At 46.7% G+C, this 18,525-nt stretch overlaps 1 protein-coding gene across 1 annotated transcript in view; it reads right to left on the reverse strand.

Moving 5' to 3' along the window:
• The window catches only part of CUBN (cubilin), a 304,407-nt gene that overhangs the window by 167,958 nt on the left and 117,924 nt on the right, over positions 1–18,525 (reverse strand). The window contains exons 23-27 of the mRNA XM_069959738.1: positions 15,718–15,904; positions 15,330–15,487; positions 13,128–13,309; positions 11,967–12,123; positions 9,973–10,154 (exon numbers count right to left, since the gene is read on the reverse strand). Of these exons, the coding sequence (XP_069815839.1) occupies positions 9,973–10,154; positions 11,967–12,123; positions 13,128–13,309; positions 15,330–15,487; positions 15,718–15,904 (866 nt within the window). The remainder of the gene's footprint in view (positions 1–9,972; positions 10,155–11,966; positions 12,124–13,127; positions 13,310–15,329; positions 15,488–15,717; positions 15,905–18,525) is intronic.

Below are 18,525 nucleotides of genomic sequence, written 5' to 3' on the forward strand. Positions count from 1 at the left end.
ACCTACTGCTGTATGTCCACAGTGCTGCAGTGTAATCACCCCACCCCATAGAGGTTCTTAGCTGCTGAAGTAGCAGCTCAGTGCTTAGTGTAACCCTTTCATTGCTGCAGCTGTTACTTGTATTTCTGCTCACATAGCACCTTGGAAACACAGTGCATATGTAACCCCTTCTCCTTTTGCACGCCATCCATAGTAGTGTACCGTGTGAGCCATCGCCCAGCAAACATTCTGCTAGTTCACTGCACTTTCACCAGTATACATACTCCCTGCTGTACCATGTATGCAGACGACGCAGAGAGGCTGTAGCCAACATGGACGCCCCCCAAGGAAGGTTTTTACACCTAAAAAATTTAATAAAACTTTCATGAAATTACTAAAACTGTCCTCAGATATTCCCCATGTAGCATTATAACACATCATTTTGTTACTGTAATACTGAATATGTACACATCCACAATCCTAGCCATCAGAGGGTGACCAAGTGTTCTAGTGCCTGGCCTAGCTTATGTAATACAGAGCTCTGCTGTCTCGCTAAGTGTTTGTTGACTGGCATGAGATTTTAGGAAATTATGCCCAATGAGGCCCACTGCTCATCAACGGGCTCACTGCTTATCAACGGGGCCCACCCCTCATCAACGGGCTCACTGCTCATCAACAGGCTCACTGCTCATCAACTGGGCTCACCGCTCATCAACGGGCTCACTGCTCATCAACGGGGCTCACCGCTCATTAACAGGCTCACTGCTCATCAACGGGGCTCACCACTCATCAACGGGCTCACTGCTCATCAACAGGCTCACCACTCATCAACGGGCTCACTGCTCATCAACAGGCTCACTGCTCATCAACTGGGCTCACCGCTCATCAACAGGCTCACTGCTCATCAACTGGGCCCACCACTCATCAACAGGCTCACCGCTCATCAACGGGGCTCACCACTTATCAACGGGCTCACTGCTCATCAACGGGGCTCACCACTCATCAACGGGCTCACTGCTCATCAACAGGCTCACTGCTCATCAACTGGGCTCATCGCTCATCAACAGGCTCACTGCTCATCAACTGGGCTCACTGCTCATCAACGGGGCTCACCGCTCATCAACAGGCTCGCTGCTCATCAACTGGGCTCACCGCTCATCAACAGGCTCACTGCTCATCAACTGGGCTCACTGCTCATCAACAGGCTCACTGCTCATCAAGGGGGCTCACCGCTCATCAACGGGGCTCACCGCTCATCAACGGGGCCCACCCCTCATCAATGGGGCCCACCGTTCATCAACGGGCTCACTGCTCATCAACAGGCTCACTGCTCATCAACTGGGCTCACCGCTCATCAACTGGGCTCACCGCTCATCAACGGGGCTCACCGCTCATCAACGGGGCTCACCGCTTATCAACAGGCTCGCTGCTCATCAACTGGGCTCACCGCTCATCAACGGGGCTCACCGCTCATCAACTGGGCTCACCGCTCATCAACAGGCTCACTGCTCATCAACGGGGCCCACCACTCATCAACGGGCTCACTGGTCATTGGGGCCCACCCCTCATCAACGGGGCTCACCGCTCATTTAACGGGCTCGCTGCTCATCAACGAGGCTCACAGCTCATCAAAAGGGCTCACTGCTCATCAACAGGGCCCACCCCTCATCAACGGGGCCCACCACTTATCAACGGGCTCACCGCTCATCAACGGGGCTCACCACTCATCAAAAGGGCTCACTGCTCATCAACAGGGCCCACCCCTCATTAACGGGGCCCACCACTCATCAATGGGCTCACTGGTCATTGGGGCCCACCCCTCATCAACAGGGCTCACCTCTCATCAAACTGGCTCACTGCTCATCAACAGGGCCCACCACTCATCAACGGGCTCACTGGTCATTGGGGCCCACCCCTCATCAACGGGGCTCACCGCTCATTTAACGGGCTCGCTGCTCATCAACGAGGCTCACCGCTCATCAAAAGGGCTCACTGCTCATCAACAGGGCCCACCCCTCATCAACGGGGCCCACCACTTATCAACGGGCTCACCGCTCATCAACGGGGCTCACCACTCATCAAAAGGGCTCACTGCTCATCAACAGGGCCCACCCCTCATTAACGGGGCCCACCACTTATCAATGGGCTCACTGGTCATTGGGGCCCACCCCTCATCAACGGGGCTCACCGCTCATCAAACGGGCTCACTGCTCATCAACAGGGCCCACCACTCATCAACGGGGCTCACAGCTCATCAACGGCTCACCGCTCATCAACAGGGCTCACCGCTCATCAAACGGGCTCACTGCTCATCAACAGGGCCCACCACTCATCAATGAGGCTCACCGCTCATCAACTGGCTCACTGCTCATGAACGGGGTTCACCGCTCATCAAAAGGGCTCACTGCTCATCAACGGGGCCCACCACTCATCAACAGGCTCACTGATCATTGGGGCCCACCCCTCATCACCGCTCATCAACGGGGCCCACCACTCATCATTAGGGCCCACCACTCATCACCGGGGCCCACCTCTCATCAACGGGGCTCACCGCTCATCAAATGGGTTCACTGATCATCAACAGGGCCAACCCCTCATCAACAGGGACCACCACTCATCAAACGGGCTCACTGCTCATCAACGGGGCTCACCGCTCATCAAACGGGCTCACTGCTCATCAACAGGGCCAACCCCTCATCAACAGGGGCTACCACTCATCATCGGGCTCACTGATCATTGGGGCCCACCCCTCATCACCACTCATCAACGGGGCCCACCACTCATCACCAGGGCCCACCCCTTATCACCGCTCATCAACGGGGCACACCTCTCATCAACGGGGCTCACCGCTCATCAAACGGGCTCACTGATCATCGGGGCCCACCCCTCATCAACGGGGCTCACTGCTCATCAACGGGGCCCACCACTCATCAACAGGGCCCACCCCTTATCAACAGGGCTCACCAATCATCAATGGGGCCACAATTCTTTGGGCAGGAGGAGCATGAGGCGGAGCTAAGGTTCGCCTCTCCTGGGGTTACCTCGGGGATCCGAAGCCATGCGGTGATCAGCGGTGATTGGCGGGAGAAAGCCGGGAGCGGACGCTGACCCCGGGCGGCCTGGTGGAACTAGTTTGGGGGAGACTGGCTGCTGGATGCAGATTCCATCGGTGGCTCGGAGGACGGGGAGGCCGGGAGCTCTGTGAGGCCGGTGATGTGGCGCCATGACCCTTTGCTGACAGAGCGTCGGAGCACGATACTCAGCGTGCCCTGTCACGTGGGGCAGGCCACGCCGTAAAAGGCAGGCAGGTGAGGTGCAGAGCACTCTAGCTGATGCGGCGGCCCGGTGAGAGCGGGTCTCAGCTGAAGGTCTCTCTGAGGATGCGCTCGCCTGCCTGTGAAGCTTAGTGAGGGTAAGCCTATGTAAGACTATGACTGTACCCTGTGCATCTTTGGATTGCTTGGATTACCTGTGATGGGCCCCCCCCCCTCCTGGGGTGAATTGGCTGCCAGTCTCTTGTGAATTGGGCTCGATTTGGCTTGCAGGCCCTCATCCGTGGCTACAGTTGGGGGTGGTGGTGGGTGTAGTGGCAGTGCACCCACTCCCCCCTCCCTAGTTTGGGGACTTTTACCTGCTGAGATGTGGGGTGGTGTGCTGTGTACCTCGTGGAGTGGTGACCTCTCTCTGCACTAAGTGGGGTGGCGGTGGCAGCGCCGCCCCAGTGGAACTGTGGCTACGAGTGACCATATATTGCATTGGAGTAATCAATCTCTGTCCCGCATTTGAATATGGGAGGTCATCATAGGTCGCCTTATTCAGAGGGGGCTAAGCCCTAAGAAATACCAATATTGATATAAGGCTGTTATGTAATATATGCTTGGTACTATCGACCTGTAATTGGAGACATTACTCCACAGATATGTTTTACAGAAGGGAAAGAGCAAAGTGGTCGCACGTGGTCTGGAAGCCATTGCCCTAATTGACATCAGCTTGCTCTCCGTATTTTCTAAACGGTGGATGTTGGCTTGAACCAAGCCAACTGGCCTGCTCCTACCGCCTGGTAACTTTGCCTAACTCCTCCTAACCGCTTCGGCGGGACAATACATGTGGAGGGACTATTTTACAATACTAACATTTATGTCTTCCCTTGACTATTAACAGTGGCTGGAATTGCTCTCTGTATAGGGGCTGGAATCATCAATGGGGCTTACCACTCATCAATGGGGCTCACCACTCATCACCGCTCATCAACGGCGCCCACCGTTCATGAACTGGGCCCACCACTCATTAATGGAGAGCTCCAATGATCAATGGGGCCCATCACTCATCAACAGGGCTCACCAATCCTCAATAGGGCCCTCCACTCATCAATAAGGCCCACCACTCATCTCCCGAGGTGGAACGTCCATTTTGTGTAGAATTTGTATTGTTTTTGCTGCAGGAACCAATGTCTGAAATTCAGGAGCTTCTACTCTGAACGGGGCCCACCGCTCATCAACAGGGCCCACCACTCATCAACGGGGCCCACCGCTAATCAACTTGGCCCACCACTCATTAATGGAGCTCACCACTCATCAATGGGGCCCTCCACTCATCAATGGGGCCCTCCACTCATCGATAAGGCCCATCACTCATCTCCCGAGGTGGAACATCCATCACGTGTAGAATTTGTGTTGCTTTTGCTGCAAGAACCAATGTCTGAAATTCAGGAGCTTCTACTCTGGGAGAAAAGCTGCCAGTACTTTCCAGCAGGGCTGGACACTTATACTCCCCTCCTGGGCCACATATTGCCGTTGACGGTGACTTTCCTGTTTATGCAGCCCGGACGGGCACTGCACAATGCATTCACAATCACTGACGCCAATATCTTGTTAGTAGTTCGTGCAGCACTGTGTTTTCCACTAATATATGTTCATGTAATTAGGTGGTTAAAGGGATTTTCCAGCCACTGGCTTCCAAGATTTGTTGGATGTTACTAATAGATTCACACTAGTAAGGATCCAACTACAGCTACCCTTTTGGATGTCCAGGAGTAATGGGGGCTACCTCTGATTGTTGTGCATAGTGACCACCTTCTTAATGGAATGAATGGGAGTTAGGACAAGCAATGGAGGGATACAGAGGTGGTCTCATTAAAGATCTAAAGATCTACGGGACCCTTCAGTGTATGCTATTGTTACAGCCAAAAACCAGTTCATGAACAGCTACTGATCAACACCTACTGATGTCTATATATTACATGTTACCATTAGAATAGACATTACACTGGGGGGAGCTGTCTGTGTCACTAGTGCTGCAGCCTTCTGTGATTTCTATATATTACATGTTACCATTAGAATAGACATTACACTGGGGGGAGCTGTCTGTGTCACTAGTGCTGCAGCCTCCCCTGATGTCTATATAATACATGTTACCATTAGAATAGACATTACACTGGGGGAAGCTGTCTGTGTCACTAGTGCTGCAGCTTCCCCTGATGTCTATAAAATACATGTTACCATTAGAATAGACATTACACTGGGGGAAGCTGTCTGTGTCACTAGTGCTGCAGCCTCCCCTGATGTCTATATATTACATGTTACCATTAGAATAGACATTACACTGGGGTAAGCTGTCTGTGTCACTAGTGCTGCAGCCTCCTGTGATATCTATATAATACATGTTACCATTAGAATATACATTACACTGGGGGGAGCTGTCTGTGTCACTAGTGCTGCAGCCTCCTGTGATATCTATATAATACATGTTACCATTAGAATAGACATTACACTGGGGGGAGCTGTCTGTGTCACTAGTGCTGCAGCCTCCCCTGATGTCTATATAATACATGTTACCATTAGAATAGACATTACACTGGGGGAGCTGTCTGTGTCACTAGTGCTGCAGCCTCCTGTGATATCTATATAATACATGTTACCATTAGAATAGACATTACACTGGGGGGAGCTGTCTGTGTCACTAGTGCTGCAGCCTCCCCTGATGTCTATATAATACATGTTACCATTAGAATAGACATTACACTGGGGGGAGCTGTCTGTGTCCCTAGTGCTGCAGCTTCCTCTGATGTCTATAAAATACATGTTACCATTAGAATAGACATTACACCGGGGGAAGCTGTCTGTGTCACTAGTGCTGCAGCTTCCCCTGATGTCTATATAATACGTTACCATTAGAATAGACATTACACTGGGGGGAGCTGTCTGTGTCACTAGTGCTGCAGCCTCCCCTGATGTCTATATAATACATGTTACCATTAGAATAGACATTACACTGGGGGAGCTGTCTGTGTCACTAGTGCTGCAGCCTCCCTTGATGTCTATATAATACATGTTACCATTAGAATAGACATTACACTGGGGGGAGCTGTCTGTGTCACTAGTGCTGCAGCCTCCCCTGATGTCTATATAATACATGTTACCATTAGAATAGACATTACACTGGGGGGAGCTGTCTGTGTCACTAGTGCTGCAGCCTCCCCTGATGTCTATATATTACATGTTACCATTAGAATAGACATTACACTGGGGAAGCTGTCTGTGTCAGTATTCTGCGGCACAGTATAGCAGAACGAGCACAGATTACTGTCAATCACCACCCACTCTGCTACATTGTATCACGGCTGCAGCACTCTAACCCGTTATATTATATTACACTGTATTATATTATATTGCACTGCACTAGCGTATTAGGGGCCTATTACACCAACAGATTATCTGACAGATTTTTTTGAGCCAAAGCCATTCCTGGCTTTAAAAAAAATCTGTCAGATAATCTGTTGGTGTAATCGGCCCCTAATACGCTAGTGCAGTGCAATATAATATAATACAGTGTAATATAATATAACGGGTTAGGGGCTGGTGCAGTGTAATATAATATAATACAGTGTAATATAATATAACGGGTTAAGGACTGGTGCAGTGTAATATAATATAACGGGTTAGGGACTGGTGCAGTGTAATATAATATAAGGACTGGTGCGGTATAATATAATATAACAGGTTAGGGGTTGGTGCAGTGTAATATAATATAAGGACTGGTGCGGTGTCAGGCCGGCCGTTGTACATCTGGACTATGTGACCACAGTGACTCAGCTTCCCCATCCTGACGGTTGTATCAGCCGCGTCCTAGTGATGAATGGAGGAGGAGGAGGAGGAGGAGGAAGCAGATGGATTCTAGATCTTCTAGTTTCTCCCTTGCGGTGTGATGGTTGTGAAGAGTGCGATGTCAGTGGGAGATACCAGTATTATGGGGGGGTGTTATATTATGTCAATCAATGGAAGATACCAGTATTATGGGGGGAGGGGAGTATAATATATCAATCAGTGGCAGATACCAGTATTATGGGGGGAGGGGGGTATAATATATAAATCAGTGGCAGATACCAGTATTATGGGGGGGGGTGCTATATTATGTCAATAAATGGAAGATACCAGCATTATGGGGGGAGGGGGGGTATAATATGTCAATCAGTGGCAGATACCAGTATTATGGGGGGGGTATAATATGTAAATTAGTGGCAGATACCAGTATTATGGGGGGTATAATATGTCAATCAGTGGCAGATACCAGTATTATGGGGGGGGGGGTATAATATGTCAATCAGTGGCAGATACCAGTATTATGGGGGGGGGGTATAATATGTCAATCAGTGGCAGATACCAGTATTATGGGGGGGGTATAATATGTCAATCAGTGGCAGATACCAGTATTATGGGGGGGGGGGTATAATATGTCAATCAGCGGAAGATACCAGTATTATGGGGGGGGGTATAATATGTCAATCAGTGGCGGATACCAGTATTATGGGGGGGGGTATAATATGTCAATCAGTGGAAGATACCAGTATTATGGGGGGGGGGTATAATATGTCAATCAGTGGCGGATACCAGTATTATGGGGGGGGGGTATAATATGTCAATCAGTGGCAGATACCAGTATTATGGGGGGGTATAATATGTAAATCAGTGGCAGATACCAGTATTATGGGGGGGAGGGGGGTATAATATGTCAATCAGTGGCAGATACCAGTATTATGGGGGGGGGGTATAATATGTAAATCAGTGGCAGATACCAGTATTATGGGGGGGTATAATATGTCAATCAGTGGCAGATACCAGTATTATGGGGGGAGGGGGGTATAATATGTAAATCAGTGGCAGATACCAGTATTATGGGGGGAGGGGGGTATAATATGTAAATCAGTGGCAGATACCAGTATTATGGGGGGGGGGGGTGCCATATTATGTCAATCAATGGAAGATACCAGTATTATGGGGGGGGGGGGGTATAATATGTCAATCAGTGGAAGATACCAGTATTATGGGGGGCGGTATAATATGTCAATCAGTGGAAGATACCAGTATTATGGGGGGGGGGGGGGTATAATATGTCAATCAGTGGCAGATACCAGTATTATGGGGGGCGGTATAATATGTCAATCAGTGGAAGATACCAGTATTATGGGGGGGGGGGGGGTATAATATGTCAATCAGTGGCAGATACCAGTATTACGGGGGGGTATAATATGTCAATCAGTTGAAGATACCAGTATTATGGGGGGGGGGGGGTATAATATGTCAATCAGTGGAAGATACCAGTATTATGGGGGGGGGGGGGGGGTATAATATGTCAATCAGTGGCAGATACCAGTATTATGGGGGGGGGTATAATATGTAAATCAGTGGCAGATACCAGTATTATGGGAAGGGGGTATAATATGTCAATCAGTGGCAGATACCAGTATTATGGGGGGGTATAATATGTCAATCAGTGGAAGATACCAGTATTATGGGGGGGGGGGGGGGGTTTTTAAAATGTCAATCAGTGGAAGATACCAGTATTATGGGGGGGGGGAGGTATAATATGTCAATCAGTGGAAGATACCAGTATTATGGGGGGGGGTATAATATGTAAATCAGTGGCAGATACCAGTATTATGGGGGGGGGTATAATATGTCAATCAGTGGCAGATACAAGTATTATGGGGGGGTATAATATGTAAATCAGTGGCAGATACCAGTATTATGGGGGGAGGGGGGTATAATATGTAAATCAGTGGCAGATACCAGTATTATGGGGGGAGGGTATAATATGTCAATCAGTGGAAGATACCAGTATTATGGGGGGCGGTATAATATGTCAATCAGTGGAAGATACCAGTATTATGGGGGGGGGGTATAATATGTCAATCAGTGGCAGATACCAGTATTATGGGGGGCGGTATAATATGTAAATCAGTGGCAGATACAAGTATTATGGGGGGGGGTATAATATGTCAATCAGTGGCAGATACCAGTATTATGGGGGGGGGGTATAATATGTCAATCAGTGGCAGATACAAGTATTATGGGGGGGGGGTATAATATGTCAATCAGTGGCAGATACCAGTATTATGGGGGGGTATAATATGTCAATCAGTGGCAGATACCAGTATTATGGGGGGGGGGTATAATATGTCAATCAGTGGAAGATACCAGTATTATGGGGGGGGGGTATAATATGTCAATCAGTGGCAGATACCAGTATTATAGGGGGGGGTATAATATGTCAATCAGTGGCAGATACAAGTATTATGGGGGGGGTATAATATGTCAATCAGTGGCAGATACCAGTATTATGGGGGGGGGTATAATATGTCAATCAATGGCAGATACCAGTATTATGGGGGGGGTATAATATGTCAATCAATGGCAGATACCAGTATTATGGGGGGGGGGGTATAATATGTCAATCAATGGCAGATACCAGTATACGTTTCAGCTCGGAGTCAGGTATCATGTGTTTTATCCTCTATCAGCCCATGTCTACGGCTCGAAGCATCACATACAGCTGACACATTGGTTTTCCCCCCATATTAAAGGGGATGTCTGGGGGACAGCGGAGATCTGACTTGTCTGCCCCCCCCCCCCCGGTCACACTTCTCCCTTTGCCAGGATACCCGGCTATAGATGGAACCAATGACAATACCATGGGGTATGTAGACGCTCGCCCTACCTGGACATAATCAGAGCAGCCAAAGTTTTCCAGCTGGAAGGTAGTGAATGTGTAGCTGATGGTGTTGCCGGTGGTTGTCTGTATGGTCCAGTTGCAGCGCTTGTTGTTCGGGTATAGGCCGGGGTGGTTTAAGCTTTCCAGGATTCCGTGGCTGCGGTTACTTATCAGGACTCCTTCACAAACTGAGAACAAGAAAAGAGAGAGAGAGAGAGAGAGAGAGAGAGAGAGATGCCTCCTGGAGGAGATTCAGATCTATCTCCTATCTATCTATCTCCTATCTATCTATCTATCTCCTATCTATCTATCTCCTATCTATCTCCTATCTATCTATCTATCTATCTATCTATCTATCTCCTATCTATCTATCTATCTATCTATCTATCTATCTATCTCCTATCTATCTATCTATCTATCTTCTATCTATCTATTATCTATCTATCTATCTATCTCCTATCTATCTATCTATCTATCTATCTATCTATCTATCTCCTATCTATCTATCTATCTATCTATCTATCTATCTATCTATCTCCTATCTATCTATCTATCTCCTATCTATCTATCTATCTATCTATCTATCTCCTATCTATCTATCTATCTATCTATCTATCTATCTATCTATCTATCTCCTATCTATCTATCTATCTATCTATCTATCTCCTATCTATCTATCTATCTCATATCTATCTATCTATCTATCTATCTATCTATCTCCTATCTATCTATCTATCTATCTATCTATCTATCTATCTATCTATCTCCTATCTATCTATCTATCTATCTATCTCCTATCTATCTATCTCCTATCTATCTATCTCCTATCTATCTATCTATCTATCTATCTATCTATCTATCTATCTATCTCCTATCTATCTATCTCCTATCTATCTATCTATCTATCTATCTCCTATCTATCTATCTATCTATCTCCTATCTATCTATCTATTTATCTATCTATCTATCTCCTATCTATCTATCTCCTATCTATCTATCTCCTATCTATCTATCTATCTCCTATCTATCTATCTCCTATCTATCTATCTATCTATCTATCTATCTATCTATCTATCTCCTATCTATCTATCTATCTATCTATCTATCTATCTATCTATCTATCTCCTATCTATCTATCTATCTATCTATCTATCTCCTATCTATCTATCTATCTATCTATCTATCTCCTATCTATCTATCTATCTATCTATCTATCTATCTCCTATCTATCTATCTATCTATCTATCTATCTATCTATCTATCTATCTATCTATCTCCTATCTATCTATCTATCTATCTATCTCCTATCTATCTATCTCCTATCTATCTATCTATCTATCTATCTATCTCCTATCTATCTATCTCCTATCTATCTATCTATCTATCTATCTATCTCCTATCTATCTATTTATCTCCTATCTATCTATCTCCTATCTATCTATCTATCTATCTATCTATCTATCTATCTATCTATCTCCTATCTATCTCCTATCTATCTCCTATCTCCTATCTATCTATCTATCTATCTATCTATCTATCTCCTATCTATCTATCTATCTATCTATCTATCTATCTATCTATCTCCTATCTATCTATCTATCTATCTATTATCTATCTATCTCCTATCTATCTATCTCCTATCTCCTATCTATCTATCTATCTATCTATCTATCTCCTATCTATCTCCTATCTATCTCCTATCTATCTATCTATCTATCTATCTATCTATCTATCTATCTATCTATCTATCTATCTCCTATCTATCTCCTATCTATCTCCTATCTATCTATCTATCTATCTCCTATCTATCTATCTATCTATCTATCTATCTATCTATCTATCTATCTATCTATCTATCTATCTCCTATCTATCTATCTATCTCCTATCTATCTACCTATCTATCTATCTCCTATCTATCTATCTATCTATCTATCTATCTATCTATCTATCTATCTATCTATCTATCTATCTATCCCACCAACCATAGTGAGGCACTCACCTTGTCTGTAATTTGCCAGGAATCCGCTGTATTGTCCGAAGCTGTCGGTCCTCAGCTTTACATACATAGTATTGGTGGTGGAGCGCACTGGAGCTGGAAGAGTCCTTCCACAGAGTTTTGCCAACAAGTGAGAAGCTGCACTGTTCCCATTGTAAACCTTAAACAATGATAGGCGTTATTCTTCTCCAGTGCATCAGTAACCTTCTCTACTGCTACATGTATTCACTGTGACACAGTCACCCAGCAAGCTGCCATCCTGCCCAGTGCGTGTCACTACCTGTCATGGCACAGCAGAGAGGAGGAGGTGCCGTGCTGTCCACTGTGCACATCACTACCTGTCATGGCACAGCAGAGAGGAGGAGGTGCCGTGCTGTCCAGTGTGCACATCACTACCTGTCATGGCACAGCAGAGAGGAGGAGGTGCCGTGCTGTCCAGTGTGCACATCACTACCTGTCATGGCACAGCAGAGAGGAGGAGGTGCCGTGCTGTCCAGTGTGCACATCACTACCTGTCATGGCACAGCAGAGAGGAGGAGGTGCCGTGCTGTCCAGTGTGCACATCACTACCTGTCATGGCACAGCAGAGAGGAGGAGGTGCCGTGCTGTCCACTGTGCACATCACTACCTGTCATGGCACAGCAGAGAGGAGGAGGTGCCGTGCTGTCCACTGTGCACATCACTACCTGTCATGGCACAGCAGAGAGGAGGAGGTGCCGTGCTGTCCAGTGTGCACATCACTACCTGTCATGGCACAGCAGAGAGGAGGAGGTGCTGTGCTGTCCTATGATTGGACAGACAAGTAAGAGAGAGGACGTCAGAGTGTGAGAACTGCGAGAGAGTGAGAAGCGTCTGTGCACCATGGAGGGGACTTATAGGCCCAATAACAGCAGTGACTGCACTAGTATCACCCGTCAACACTCTGAAGGGTTAATGTAAAGTAATGTTTTCTTGTTACAAATCTTTGGAAACAATGGGGGGGGGGGGGTGAATATTGGGGGTTGAGTCTGCAGGAAGGAGAAGGAAAAGAATGGTGGGAGGGAGGAAGATGGTACTTTATCATAATATCATCTATTGTATTCACCGGTATGGGAGGTTCGAAACCTGAAAAACATAGAGGATTAAAAAAGTCCCTTTTTGATGTTTTGGAAAATCGATACTTACAGCAAGATAATCGCTGTCACAGTGACGCTGAGGTTCTATGTCAAAGTGTTCGAAATTTATCTCAAGTTGATTGCCGCCAGACGTCTTCAGCAGCCAGTAACATTCAGCATTGCCATAATACGGCATGGGGAAGTTTGGAGATGTAAAAGCACCAGATAGTGCAGTAAGAGTTCCCCCACAGCCTGCAAAAAAATAACAAAAAAGAAGTCAAAACTGTTATTGTGATAACTACAGATATACTATATATTAATATAAGTTATCATCAGAATAGACATTACACTGGGGGGAGCTGTCTGTGTCACTAGTGCTGCAGCCTCCCCTGATGTCTATATAATACATGTTACCATTAGAATAGATATTACACTGGGGGGAGCTGTCTGTGTCACTAGTGCTGCAGCCTCCTGTGATATCTATATATCTTACATGTTACCATTAGACTAGACATTACACTGGGGGGAGCTGTCTGTGTCACTAGTGCTGCAGCCTCCCCTGATGCCTATATAATACATGTTACCATTAGAATAGATATTACACTGGGGGGAGCTGTCTGTGTCACTAGTGCTGCAGCCTCCTGTGATATCTATATATCTTACATGTTACCATTAGACTAGACATTACACTGGGGGGAGCTGTCTGTGTCACTAGTGCTGCAGCCTCCTGTGATGTCTATATATCTTACATGTTACCATTAGACTAGACATTACACTGGGGGGAGCTGTCTGTGTCACTAGTGCTGCAGCCTCCCCTGATGTCTATATAATACATGTTACCATTAGACTAGACATTACACTGGGGGGAGCTGTCTGTGTCACTAGTACTGCAGCCTTCCCTGATGTCTATATAATACATGTTACCATTAGACTAGACATTACACTGGGGGGGAGCTGTCTGTGTCACTAATGCTGCAGCCTCCAGTGATGTCTATATAATACATGTTACCATTGGGGCGGGTTCACACTACGGAATTCTCGCGGACAATGTCCGCGGAATTCCGTCAGCTGTCCGCCCGCACGGGCACGCGCTTTTCCGCCGGCTCCATAGACACCATTCTATGAGCCGACGTATTCCGCGATCCGCTGAAAGAAGTGACATGACACTTCTTTCAGCGTATAGCGGAATACGCCGGCCAATAGAATGGTGTCTATGGAGCCGGCGGAAAAGCGCCCAGATGTGCGGTCGGACAGACAGCGGAATTCCGCGGACATTGTCCGCGAGAATTCCGTAGTGTGAACCCGCCCTTAGAATAGACATTACACTGGGGGGAGCTGTCTGTGTCACTAGTGCTGCAGCCTCCCCTGATGTCTATATATTACATGTTACCATTAGAATAGACATTACACTGGGGGGAGCTGTCTGTGTCACTAGTGCTGCAGCCTTTCTGATGTTTATATAATACAATTTTACCATTAGAATAGACATTACACTGGGGGGAGCTGTCTGTGTCACTAGTGCTGCCGCTTCCCCTGATATCTATATATTACATGTTACCATTAGAATAGATATTACACTGGGGGAGCTGTCTGTGTCACTAGTGCTGCAGCCTCCCCCGATGTCTATATAATACATGTTACCATTAGAATAGACATTACACTGGGGGAGCTGTCTGTGTCACTAGTGCTGCAGCCTCCCCTGATGTCTATATATTACATGTTACCATTAGAATAGACATTACACTGGGGGAGCTGTCTGTGTCACTAGTGCTGCGGCCTCCCCTGATGTCTATATATTACGTTACCATTAGAATAGACATTACACTGGGGGTATCTGGCTGTGTCACTAGTGCTGCCGCCTATATAATACATGTTACCATTAGAATAGACAGTACACTGGGGAAGCTGTCTGTGTCACTAGTGCTGCAGCCTCCCCTGATGTCTATATATTACATGTTACCATTAGAATAGACATTACACTGGGGGAAGCTGTCTGTGTCACTAGTGCTGCAGCCTCCTCTGATGTCTATATAATACATGTTACCATTAGAATAGACATTACACTGGGGGAAGCTGTCTGTGTCATTAGTGCTGCAGCCTCCCCTGATGTCTATATAATACGTTACCATTAGAATAGACATTACACTGGGGGGAGCTGTCTGTGTCACTAGTGCTGCAGCCTTCTGTGATGTCTATATAATACATATTACCATTAGAATAGACATTACACTGGGGGAAGCTGTCCGTGTCACTATGTTACCCATACTCTCACCTGTAGTTGCGCTCTCCCATTGGGCAGTAAATCCGGGATATGTATAAGAGGAATCGCTCCTGAACTTCACCCACAGTTTATTACTATGGGAGATGATGTCCGGGGGACGTTCCTCACAAAAGCGTCCGAGCAGGGGGGAGGTGTGGTAGCCGCCATCTCTATAACAATAAGACAGACATGGAATCTGTGCAGGAACTTCATGTCTATTACAGGTTATGACGTCTATAATGGATCGGGACGTTCACTGTACGATATATAGTGAACGTCCCCCGGGGTGAGGAACTTTCCATCTTGTGCAGTTCTCCCCATAGGGGGGTCCCCAGGGTGTATGTGGACGTATGTGACCCCCCTATCTCACATGACGGACACCCCTGGGCTCCCTACTTGCCTGATCTCCACGTAGTCCTTGCTGCAGCCTGGTGACCGCTCCAGGGAGAAGCTGGTGAAGTTCAGCCGGATCTGCATGTTGGCCTCAGCGCTGATCACGTACACACAGTCCCTGTTAGTCGGATAGTTACTGGGATAGTGCGGGGACGTGAGCACACCCGAGGCTTCTGTGTACGTGATGTCACAGGCTGGTATAGGGGGGAAAAGAAAAGATGATGGGTGATGGGTGATGGATGGATGATGGGTGATGGATGGATGATGGATGGGTGGATGACGGGTGATGGATGGGTGATGGATAGATGATGGATGGATAGATGATGGATGGATAGATGATGGATGGATAGATGATGGATGGATAGATGATGGATAGGGGATGGGTGATGGATGGATGATGGATGGGTGATGGATGGGTGATGGATGGATGGGTGATGGATGGATGATGGATGGGTGTTGGATAGAGGATGGCTGGATGATGGATGGATGGGTGATAGATAGATGATGGATGATGGATGGGTGATGGATGGATGATGGCCTGAAGATAAGAGAGGATTATATCCAGGTATATACCTGCTACCACTGCATCCCCTATAGCTGTATCCTCAGACACCAGGTATATACCTGCTACCACTGCATCCCCTATAGCCAGATCCCTGTTTAAAGGTATACTCCGCTCACACATAACTTTTGCTATGTTGCTGCCCATGGTGTGACTTACAATTCCTTCCATACTTGTTATTATCTAATCAGTCTCCTTCCCCCAGTTCTCAGCTGCTGCTTTCTGCTGAAGACACAAAAATCTGTGTGTGAGCTTTTTTCTGTCTCCCCCTCCTCCCCCCTCCCTTCTGAGACGGCTGATGTAAACAAATCCCTGGCAGGCTGTATCTGCAACATTGTAGCTTCTCTGTAATGCTGGGAGGGTTAATCTGAGGTCAAGTTGCTAATACACTCACTCTGATTATCCCTCCCAGCATTACAGAGAAGCTACAATGTTGCAGATACAGCCTGCCAATAAGCATTTATTTAATTCTCATATTTATAGTCCAGAGCTGCAATCACAATTCTGCTTGTTGCCAGTGGTAACATCCGTCCATCTGTCATCAGACACTTGTATCTGAGATCTCTTTCTTTGTTATACTTGTCTTTTTTGTGCATCATTGTGATGTGTACGGCAAAATAAAGGAAAATAATGGATTGGAGGTGAGTGCCGCATTCTATATTCTCATGAATTTTTCTTTGTTATAGTTCCAGCCTGTTCCGGAATGCCGTTCTATAATATATGTAGGAGATATATATATATATGAGCGGTCTTCCTGATCTGCACGCTGGATGATTCATCAGGACGTGACTATGTGGTGACTCGATCTGTCATCTCCGGGATCCAGCTTCCATCTCACCCCGTCCTGCAGACTGATGACCATGATGGGGTCCAGGCAGGGAATTACAGGGTGACACCATAATATCTGCCCATCAGGATCCATGTCAGTGGTAAAGTCCGGCCGATGACAGGATGCAGAGTCTGCATATGTCTGGCTGTGATTCTACATACAGAGACGCTGCCAGGTCAGACTCTGTACGGGGGTCATAAACCCATAGTCCTCCCACCTGGAGTATCCGTGCATTTACACCTATCATATACCGTGCATGTACACCTATCATATACCGTGCATGTACACCTATCATATACCGGGCGTGTACACCTATCATATACCGTGCATGTACACCTATCATATACCGTGCGTGTACACCTATCATATACCGGGCGTGTACACCTATCATATACCGTGCATGTACACCTATCATATACCGTGCATGTACACCTATCATATACCGTGCGTGCACACCTATCATATACCGTGCGTGTACACCTATCATATACCGTGCATGTACACCTATCATATCCCGTGCATGTACACCTATCATATACCGTGCGTGTACACCTATCATATCCCGTGCATGTACACCTATCATATCCCGTGCGTGTACACCTATCATATCCCGTGCGTGTACACCTATCATATCCCGTGCGTGTACACCTATCATATACCGTGCGTGTACACCTATCATATACCGTGCGTGTACACCTATCATATACCGTGCGTGTACACCTATCATATACCGTGCGTGTACACCTATCATATACAGTGCGTGTACACCTATCATATACCGTGCGTGTACACCTATCATATACCGTGCGTGTACACCTATCATATACCGTGCGTGTACACCTATCATATACCGTGCGTGTACACCTATCATATACCGTGCGTGTACACCTATCATATACCGTGCGTGTACACCTATCATATAATGTGCGTGTACACCTATCATATACCGTGCGTGTACACCTATCATATACCGTGCGTGTACACCTATCATATACCAGGCGTGTACACCTATCATATACCGGGCATGTACACCTATCATATACCGTGCATGTACACCTATCATATACTGTGCATGTGCACCTATCATATACCGTGCGTGTACACCTATCATATACTGTGCATGTACACCTATCATATACCGGGCGTGTACACCTATCATATACTGTGCATGTACACCTATCATATACCGGGCGTGTACACCTATCATATACTGTGCATGTATACCTATCATATACCGTGCGTGTACACCTATCATATACCGGGCGTGTACACCTATCATATAATGTGCGTGTACACCTATCATATACCGTGCATGTACACCTATCATATAATGTGCGTGTACACCTATCATATACCGTGCATGTACACCTATCATATACAGTGCATGTACACCTATCATATACCAGGCGTCTACACATATCATA

Source organism: Dendropsophus ebraccatus, chromosome 2 (genome assembly GCF_027789765.1).
Source record: "Dendropsophus ebraccatus isolate aDenEbr1 chromosome 2, aDenEbr1.pat, whole genome shotgun sequence".
NCBI lineage: Eukaryota > Metazoa > Chordata > Amphibia > Anura > Hylidae > Dendropsophus > Dendropsophus ebraccatus.